General features: G+C 37.9%; 1 protein-coding gene across 2 annotated transcripts; it reads right to left on the bottom strand.

The window, feature by feature from the left end:
- Positions 1-581: 581 nt before the first annotated feature.
- On the bottom strand, positions 582-9744 carry LOC102301723 (hatching enzyme 1.2). 2 transcript variants are annotated; one of them, XM_005947808.2, is made up of 10 exons: positions 9612-9744; positions 9335-9365; positions 9058-9123; positions 8755-8904; positions 7466-7583; positions 7155-7333; positions 5438-5519; positions 4565-4689; positions 1110-1158; positions 582-798 (listed from the first exon to the last, which is right to left on the bottom strand). In XM_005947808.2, the coding sequence occupies exons 1-9, from the start codon at positions 9672-9674 to the stop codon at positions 1115-1117; spliced, it is 858 nt and encodes a 285-aa protein (XP_005947870.1). In that variant the 5' UTR covers positions 9675-9744; the 3' UTR covers positions 582-798; positions 1110-1114. The 2 variants fall into 2 exon arrangements, with proteins under 2 accessions (XP_005947870.1, XP_042070260.1); XM_042214326.1 differs by lacking the exon at positions 1110-1158.
- Between the last annotated feature and the right edge of the window lie 562 nt (positions 9745-10306).

The following is a 10306-nucleotide window of genomic DNA, read 5'->3' as shown; positions in this document are numbered from 1 at the left end:
CTCCTTCTTCAGCCTGGTGGCTCCCTTCACCTCTGGTGTCCACCATTTGGTTCGGGGATTACCACCACGGCAGGCACCAACCACCTTGCGGCCACAGCTCAATGCAGCAGCTTTGGCAATGGAGACGCTGAACATGGTCCATTGAGACTCAATGTCCACCATGATTGGTGGTTGATTTATTTAAACTAATATAATCATCCTGCTGCAACCAGGTTTCTGGAAGTCAGAGTAAATCAATTTGTTGATCAATTATTAATTCTTGTACTAACAGAGAGAGCAAACCCCAAGTTAGCAGTTCAGTCAACAGTAAAGCAACATGGAGCGAAGGCGGTGTGCATTTCACTTACTCTTTTGACTGGCCTTACTCTTACTTTGAGGAGAGTAATACTGGGAAAATAATATTGTTTTTCTCACTGAAAACCATTTCCACTCTGTTTGACTGTTACTTAAGCAGATTAACCTTTGGTTTTATATCTTTTTGTCAGGAAAATACTAGTACAAGACTGAGTTCATATCTTTACTTGTTAAATGTGTATTTTTGACCTGTAGACTTCTAGGATTTTTGGAATAAAGAAACAAACTTACTAGAAATGAAAATGAATGTTTATTTTTGTTCATTTTTTAGTATTTCATACAGCTGACTAGCAATTACACAAGCGTGTTTGGGGTTAAGTCAACGGACAGGTGAAAAGTATAGACAATGATACATTTTCATTTCTCATTTTAAAAAAGCTATTTCAGGCAAATTTGAAAAGCATAAAATTCAAGCTGCATCAATCTCTCCCATCTCTTGGTTGTCTGTGGAAACAGAAAGAAGATGTTACACATATGTAGTGTCTGCACAAAAAAATCACAAACACAGGCTGTAAATTGAGGAGATGTGTTCGTCTGGTGTTCTGGTTTATATGCCTTACACTCATCCCAGCTACATGCTTCTGACCCTGATCAATTAAAATATATGACATTTCATTGTTTTTTGTTTTAAACCAAATGTTTCCACTAAAGTTATCCTGACAAAGCTTTAATTGGTAAAATAAATGTATAGGAACATGATTTTCTATTATAATGAAGTAAACAAAATTCGAAAACATCCGAGCTTATTTACTTACTTTTTCTAGAACAACTTGTTCCTTTGCACAGGTATGGGCACATTTGAGTCTGTCAAACAACAAACAGAGGGAAATCTTTAAACGCTGCTGCATTTCTTTAAGACACTACATGAACATCTGAGTTTGATGAACAGTTTGATGTACTATATCTATGTTGGTGTTTACTAGTCTCCATGATTGTTCTGTGAAACTAGTGGAGGTAGAAAAGTAAGCCGGGGGCTGAGCAGATAGGTTGAAAGAATTTAAGGTCTTCAGCACACAAAGCAGATAACTAGATAAGCATGCTCTCATGGTTATGATATTCTGAAGCATATTATTATCTATAGACAATAATACCAAACAGAAATTGCTTCCTCTTCCCTCCATTTTGCATCACCCAATGTCAGTTTTGTGTACATATTTGATCTTCAAATACGTTTTACCCCAGTGACGTTGGTTTTTCTGCTTGTTTGTTAACAGGATTCCAGGTTTTTGTGCTTGTCCCAACTTTTTCTATTTATATAATTATTATTTGAGGAGGAGACAGCTTCATAGTACAGTTACATTTTGTTTGAATTTTGAAAACCTCTCAACCTTTAAGCACAAATGGGTGCAGTAATAGGTTTGGAAACTAAAGGTGGTGCAGAAAAATGGCAAGTAGACTAGACAGTGTTTTTGTGCTCTAATTGAGCACTCAAAATTCTTATTAGCCAGTCGCACAAACATTCATGTAAATGCTCTTTTCTATACTTAAGTACCAGACACACATTTGCACAAATTTATCAATAGCGACTCAGAGTTCAGTATCTTGCTCAAGGTCATTTCAAAATACTTCTTGGTGTTGTCTCAGTCTGGAGTATCACTTCCTGTTCTATCTTACAGTGGTATTTTTGCATTGCTTATCTGTGTAGCCAATTTAATTAAAAACTTATAGATAACGTCTTATTTCATAGTGTAAACTTCCTGCGCTTTATCCAAAGCACACTCTGTTGAATCACCCACTAATTATATTTACAGTGTTCAGTCACTGTGTCTTTAGGGATTCGCTAGCTTAGCATTAGCTCTTCACCTGTCTCTCCTACTCTTTCCTGCTCAGATGTTTAGTTACCCCTTGGCCTACTTTACTAATAACTATACTTGTTATAAATGTAGCTTGTTTGTAGCTCCGGAGGCCCCGTCAGTTCTCTTCCATCGGATTTTCCCGAGCAGTTGGGAAAACATGATTGCTGAGTGATGGTGAGGAGGAAGCGTAGTCCTAAATAGAAGCCCCCCGGTACACTACCAACCCAACCGTGTGTTGAAGCATTTTTCCCCACATGGCGACACACCTGGAACATCTATACATCCATCCATTTTCTTCAGATTCTCTGGGGCCGGGTACCCTTACTGGGCTTAAGCCCAGGTCATTTTTTCAGAAGCATGGGGTCTTTTGGAGTGTAATTTGTTAGTTAGATGCCTGACTGACAACTGTATAAAACAAAAACAACACACGAAGCACAGAGCGCACCGTCGTAAATTCCCCTTAATTTTGGTATGATCCGAGCTCAGGCACTGGGCGACTGAGCGCAGCACCCATGTGAGCGAGAAGCTGCTGCCTGCGAGTTTGCTGCAGACAGAGGAGAGCTTAAGTTTGACCAGGTACCAAAGCAAATCATTCGTACTGAACTAATAATGTAAATATGACGGTGTATCACAAAAGGTTGATATCAAACTGATCACTTGGTTGCGTTACTCGCTCTTCGAGTGAATCAACAAATGGATAAATAAAAAGCCGAACAGCAATGCTGATTTTTAGAGAGTCTTAGCTTACATTTCATATTTTCAGTTGTTTCCCTCCACGGCTAAACAAACTCTCTAAATCGGTTTCAGTTGTGTACTGATGAGCACAACAATGGACATAAGGAGCTTCTTTCAAAGAAAAAACTCAGGTAGATGTTATTTTATATATTATGCTTTGTATGTTGTTCAGTATATCTATGCAAAACAAGAGGAACTTCAATACACAGCAGTATATTCACAGCTGAAACCAGATATTTACACTTTATGGAGAAAACATAAAAACTTTTTTTACTGTTAAACATCAATTTAGAGTAAACTTTTGTTTTAGATAAATAAATGTTGAAATATCTTTTGAATTAGTTAAATGTCAGAATAAAAAGAGGGAGCTGTCTATTTTAATCACTTTGATCAAATGTAGGAGTACATATACACTAAGTTTATTGTTGATTAATAAGAAAACTCCAGACGATTCCATTCTGAGCTAAAGAAGCTTCTGATTGGTTCGTAGAGTCCATGTGAGTAAATTGGTGGCACAGCTGTGGATGCATATAAGGCAAAACACAGAGCAAACAGGCTCTGTGTGTGCCATTTACAATTAAGAAATACAGATAGTTTCTCTCTTTACTCTTAAAGTTAACAAACATGTTTTTATATTTATCAATCTAAAAAAATAAACATTTAGTCTGATTTGATGTTACAATTAAAAAAGTGTTTTTATCTGAAGAGTTTGTAAAGATCTGGTTTCAGCTGTATATTTGATGATGTTGGTGTTTGGCTTGATTGTCAGCACAGAGAGGGAGAGAATGAGGACAGAACAGAGAGGGAACAAGAGCAGGTGAGTCACACCTGTTAGTCACATGGTTGTTTGCCAACACTCATCAGAACATGTATCTCGTACCTCGTGTTTCTTTTTAGATTCCATTTGTTACTTTTCAAATTCTACATTTATTAAGTTCTGCAGCTTGTTTGCACAACAAGGCTGAATAATTATGTAAACGTTTCTCAATCTAAATAGTGGACTTTGGTAGAATTAAAAATAAGTGTAGTGCAGGTCTATGATGATTTTTAGTGCTACTATCATCTAGTTCTGATTCTGGGTCTGTCTTGGTTAAGTCCTCAGTAGTCCTGATTTTGAACTGTTGTAGTCCTGTTTTAATTCCGGGTTAGGTCTGTGTCTGGTTGAATTGGGGTTTAGTCCTCGTGTCTTGATACAGCCCCGACTTTGTTCTGCCTCGCTGCTTAATTAAAAAACTAGTTTAAGGTGTCCTGCATATGTGATTTTTTTTTCCTATATGAAGTCATTCTTTTTTGAACAAAACTCAAAACAGAGCCTGATAATCTTTCAGTCATTTCTACCCTCACCTAATTTCCTTAAATTCCTGTGTGAGAGCCGAGCAGCTCTCACACAGCGGCTCAGCTATGCTCCAATCCCTCCACACTGCGGCCAATCACATGCGAGGATATAGGATAATATCATTATGGGAGGTCTTTACCTTACAATATAAAGTGCTTTGAGGCAACTGTTGTTGTGATTTGACGCTATAAAAATAAAATTGAATTGAATTAAACTAATTGAATTTAGAGTGGAGTAGCCAAGAACTGAACCACTGACCTTCCAACTGTTAATCCAGCTTCCTTTTTTCTTTATAAAAAAAGAAAAGAAAAAGAAACGAAAAGAAAAGAAACGAGGTACATACTGCAGGTATAAAGGCGATTCACTCGAAGGATGTCATTGGCACTCATCTCTGTAGCTCTGCCAATGGCTACATTCTCATCGGGTATGGGAACGATGGTTGGCTCCCTGTCTCTTGAGAAGGCAAACCTGGGGTGCAAACACACAGTAGTAAGGCAAATTGTGATTGTAGTCTCAAACAAGTGTCATTATAACAACTACAAAGAGAAGGCTAAAAACATGAAACTATAATATGGGCTTCAGCTTGAGCAATGCAGCAGGGAAAGGTCAGTCAAGAGGATTATCTACCTAATTATTACCTAATTGACTCTGCCAAACAGAGTCCTTATTGCCATTTCAAACATTTAACAGAATGGGATATAAATGTTTCAAGGTTTATCATCTGCCCAAAAAGAGCCCAAAGGCAAAGTCCTGCACGCCATTATTGTCCATCATGTAGTATTTGCTAGTTAGGCAGCAAGCTAGCACTCTGTGACGAGCTAATGTGGCTTTTGTCTATAAATGTGTGCGTTGTAGGCTTCTCGTGTGTTGAGTATCAATTATTTTGTTAGCAGCTGCAATATTATTACTGATAATAAAATTATCATCATTATTATTGTTATTATTATTATTGTTATAGCACTCAATGTGTAAACTGTTTCATTGGTTACCACAGCTTTAAAATATACTGGTTTGAATTACTGGTTTCCTCAATGGCCAGTGTGGTAAGAGAAGTTGATTACAACACACATGTACACAGGATGTAGAAAATTAAAATCTTGAAAATGAAAGGACTGAAAACAGATAAAACTGTGTCAAATAAAACTGTGTTATTATGACATAATTTTTAAATAAATATACATTTGAAGCATGTTCAGGGAGTGAACTGATATCTTACCTTCCATAGTGCATAACAGAGTTGTAGTCATAGGGAGTATCAAGGTTCCTTGTGTTGATTTTCCTAAAGTTATGCTCCATCCCTGTGGGGGTTCAAACAACTCAGTCAATGTTTGTCTCTTACTCCAGGCTGAGCATTAAAATGTCACAAAAGTTCAGTTCACCCTACAGCTGTGTGAGAGCACCTGGGCAACTTTTTTCCTTTGCACAAAAACAAAGAAATCTGTTGATTTGTGTCCATGGACACAAGAGCTTTCCAGCTTTAAAGAGAGAGCTCTCCATATGGACATGGGAGGGCTGGGACAGTTGTAAGTCATTTCACCTTGCGCTTCCACATAGTGATTTGTGCATTTATTTTGATGCTGCTTTTACACTTAAGAGGTGTGACTTCTTTTGCTGCTGACTTCCATTTTGAACAATGTTTGCCTATGTTAACCCTTTCACGCATGGTGGTTGCTACAGTTTACAGCTATTTAAAGGCTGTGTTCTTGTATTTGTGTCACTGCTGATGGTATACTTGCAAAATAAACCATTAGACACTGATGTGTCACACTCACTGGTCGTTTAATGTTACAATAGATGTATGAAATGTTTCATTGTAATTTTATTATTTAACCCTGTCATGCATGAATCATGACAAACTCAATCAGGATTTATTTGTGTTCATCTTTTCATGCCTAAAGATGAATACAAATACTTAAGAAAAAAAATCCTGATTGAGTTTGTCATAATTCATGCATGACAGGGTTAATATACAAAAACTACTCAGGTTTGGACAATAAAAGTACTTGGTTAACTTTAATACTTTTTGTTAATATTCAATTCAATTTTATTTATACAGCACCAAAGCATAACAAGGCACTTTATATTGAAAGGTAGACCCTCCAATAATACATACAGAGAAAACCCCAACAATCATATGACCCCCTTTGAGCAAGCACTCTGGCGACAGTGGCTCAGGGAGGGGCGCCATCTGGCATGACAGGTTGGGGTGAGTGACGTCAAAAGACTAATATACAACACATATACATCCATCCATCCATTCGCGTCCGCTTATCCTTTTCAGGGTCGCGGGGGGCGCTGGAGCCTATCCCAGCTGTCATAGGGCAAAAGGCGGGGTACACCCTGGACAGGTCGCCAGTCTGTCGCAGGGCCAACACACAGGGACAGACAACCATTCACACTCACATTCACACCTATGGGCAATTTGGATTATCCAATTAACCTATCCCCACAAGCTGCATGTCTTTGGACGGTGGGAGGAAGCCGGAGTACCCGGAGGGAACCCACGCAAACACGGGGAGAACATGCAAACTCCACACAGAAAGACCCTGAATTGAACTCAGGACCTTCTTGCTGTGCGGCAGCAGTGCTAACCACCGTGCCACCGTGCTGCACACACATATACATACATCTTTTTTTGAAAAGCACAGAGGAACAAAACATTCTTCCAATTCAAATAGATTAGTCTCAAAGTTATAAATAAATGTAATAAATAAATAAAAGAATTCCACAGACAGATTTGATTATTGTGAATGTTTCACATTTTGCCCTACATTGTTTGTACTTTTGGTTGTTTGAAATATTCTAAAAAAAACATGATTATTGCTCTACTGTTGGTAAATGAACTGTCATTTATGTAGTTTTTTTTGTCATCCTGACCATTTAAAGATTTTTTCTGACTGTTGTTTCTGGCTGTTGTTTGTCATGTGACCCACCTGGGATGACGTTCTCTAGCAAGATGCGTACATGTTGGTCTCTGTCTGAACGAGTCTGTTCATGGTCGAAGCCCAGGGCATGGAGCACCTCGTGTTGGACTATCTGGTGGAAAACACAGCCCTGGCGACTCAGTGACACTATCTGGCCACCCCCACGACGCCCAACAAAAGAGTAACACCTGAAAAAGAGCAGTAAATAAAATTTTTATGACAAACCAGTAAAACAGCTTCCTCACTCAGAACATCCTGCGTTAGATGAAAAGTTTGCCTGTAGAATACAAGTATAAATGCCTACTTTGTGTTGGACTTACCCATCACGAGACTGAATGTCCAGAAAGTCTCTTTCTCTGCTCTGGGGCCTAAAGCTGACGCACGTGGCTGCTTCAAATGACCTCAGACCTTGCTCGATGACGTTACGTTCCCTGCGGGCTTCACAGAAAAACATGTATTGTGGTTCTAGTTTGTTGTGGCATTATATTCAACTAAGACTGAGCACAATGCTGCTACTCCTGAGCAACTGCTTACTTACACTGGCCTATAAATCAATCAAATCCATGTTACTGCCTCAAAATCAGCTGATGTTTTTGTACAACTTTAATGAATTTATAGAAAGCATAAAAATATTCTTCATTATGTTGGCTTGAAGCTTGTAAAGATTGGTCATAACATTGAACCGCTTCCCCCCAGTATCTTTGATGTGGCATAGCTAACAGAAATTTTCAGGGTAAAATACATCTGTCCCATTTTATCTACATATCTTAACTATAACTAACTTTGAGTGTTATTATATTGGGATATATCATAGGTTCAATAACAAAACACCCCCAGTGTAATGTCTGTGGCACTCTGGATGCTTTGTCAGGTAATTCCCTGGAAAAAACTTGTCAAACTTGCCAAAAAAAAAAATTGTTTTTGATTGTGACACTGGAAGAAGGTGTAAATTTTATTTGCAGTTTCCTCTAACTAGTTCCTGCACTTTTGAATTAAAGAGCGCCTCTTGGGTTGGATTGAGCCAAAAGCACAATGGACGGAAAAAGGCATTTTAGAACCGAGAAAACAGCAATTTTATCTGCAACATTAAGGTCTTCAAAATTGGGACTGAATATCTTGTATCAGTCTCCATGCTAAGCTTTGGCAAAGCTTTATATATAATTTTATATTACATCCATCTGATACAGATTGATGTATATTTAGGTTGTTTTTTTTTTATATATCGGAGGAAATTTATGTGTAACTGACTAATTCCTTTTTTAATAAACTGTCCTTTTCAGTTTCCTTGGTAGTATTTTTAAACACTTTGTATTCTCTGTACACAAAAACCTTTCTGTATGTCATTAAAATACTTGTTTAGTGTTTAGTCTTTTGACCAAACAGCTGTATTTGAAGCCCTGAGATGAGAACCCGTTGATTTCTCTTTGTATTTAGAGGACACTAAAATGTGGAATCTCAGAGGGAAAAGGTTTGGGAAGCAGCTTTGCCCACTAATGGAAAAAAAACAAACCCTACAGACGGAGAAAATCATTCTAATAGTTTTCAGTTAAACCTGAAAAATTAGCAGAAAGCTCAATAAAAAGGAATATTTCCATGTATCTAGACTTACAGTACTGGTTGGAGATTCGATAAGGTACAACAACTCTGCCATTGTTTTTAGGCCACAAACAGCCTCGAGCCGTACACGGATCAGCGTTCTGTAGACCTGTTGGCACTGCTATGTCTCCAAATATGACTAGAGGTTCATCCAAGTTCTTTCCTGTAAAGTATGGAAAGAAAAACATATTTTCTGTGTACTTTCGATGGTTTCATTAACACATCAACTCAGTTTTTAAGGTTAGCCCCTGGATGTTGTTACTAAAGCTGTATATTTACTACTGATGAATAGGAACTGAAGTGAAGTTGAACATACCAAGATTAGCATTAGCCTTCTCCAGCAGTGTCGAGATACTGAAATCATCACCCTCAGTGTTGTTTCCTGTTCAATATGAAGCACATATGTTTGACTGTTCTATAAGGACAAGGTCACATGTTACAACATCACAAAGACATGACAAGGAGTCAGGCAAATCCAATATGGACCAATTATAATAAATAAATAAATGAATACAAATCAACATGAATAAGAGCATATCTCACATAGTGTGATGACATACAAGTGTTAAATGTAAAAAATAGCAAAGTCTTACCGGAGTTTTCAACACTTTTTTTAAAAGGTGCCTGTAATAAGATAAAAGGGTTTATAAGGACTAGTATTTGATTTGTTTGCAAGTTCAAAAATGCTTGAAGATTAAAATTGCAAATTCCAATTTATACAATAAATTAATAAAATGAAAAACAGAAGTATTCTCTTTGTGTTCTTATGTTTTGTTTTGAAGAAAGGTTGTATTCCATTTTAACAAAATAAAACATCTTGGTCAAATCAGAGAGGACATCTACGTCTGCATACTTAACTACAACGCTTACCTCTATAACAAAAGTGTGGGCGAAGCACAAGAACACGCTGAGCACAGCCGCCTGGAGGATCATGGCTGGTTACTGAAGAAGAGCAGCCGACTGAGAAAATACCTGCTGAAAACACAAGTGTTCGGCTTATATAGTTAGAAAGGCCAGCTGAATTCTGTCCTAATATGGCATGCTGTTCAACCAGTACTCATTACTCAACTGAAAATGACAGTTGTTACTTAAACAGGTCTGTTTCAACATATTATGAAATTAGACAAAAAGGCTGTTGCTGTCTTTATATTATGTCACAGTCCAAATATTACAGTTACCATCAATGTATTTAAATCTGTCAAACATGGTGGAGGAGTGTTATGGCACAGGCATGTATGTGCATTAGTGGCACGGGGTCAGTGTTCACTGAAGATGTGGTTGCTGATAGAAGTTATAGGGTGAATTCTTAAGTTTACAGCCTTATACTCTGCTAACATTTAGCCAACTGCTTCAAAACTCTCCTAGTGACTAACCAGAGCATGCTGTTCATTTTCTGAAGATGAAATTGGAACAGCCTGAAGACAATCTCAGGACAAAAACCAACCCCCCAGGCTGCAGGAGACTTGGGGTGGGTGAATGACCTAAATAAATATTTTAATAGGTTTGATCAAACACCCACCCCTCCCACAGCATCGTCCCCCCTGCTGCAATCTCCTTCATCTCAG

The sequence above is a fragment of the Haplochromis burtoni genome, unplaced genomic scaffold (genome assembly GCF_018398535.1).
Source record: "Haplochromis burtoni strain Fernald_Lab_line unplaced genomic scaffold, NCSU_Asbu1 Contig_549, whole genome shotgun sequence".
NCBI lineage: Eukaryota > Metazoa > Chordata > Actinopteri > Cichliformes > Cichlidae > Haplochromis > Haplochromis burtoni.
This window is presented reverse-complemented; position numbering and strand designations above follow the sequence as displayed.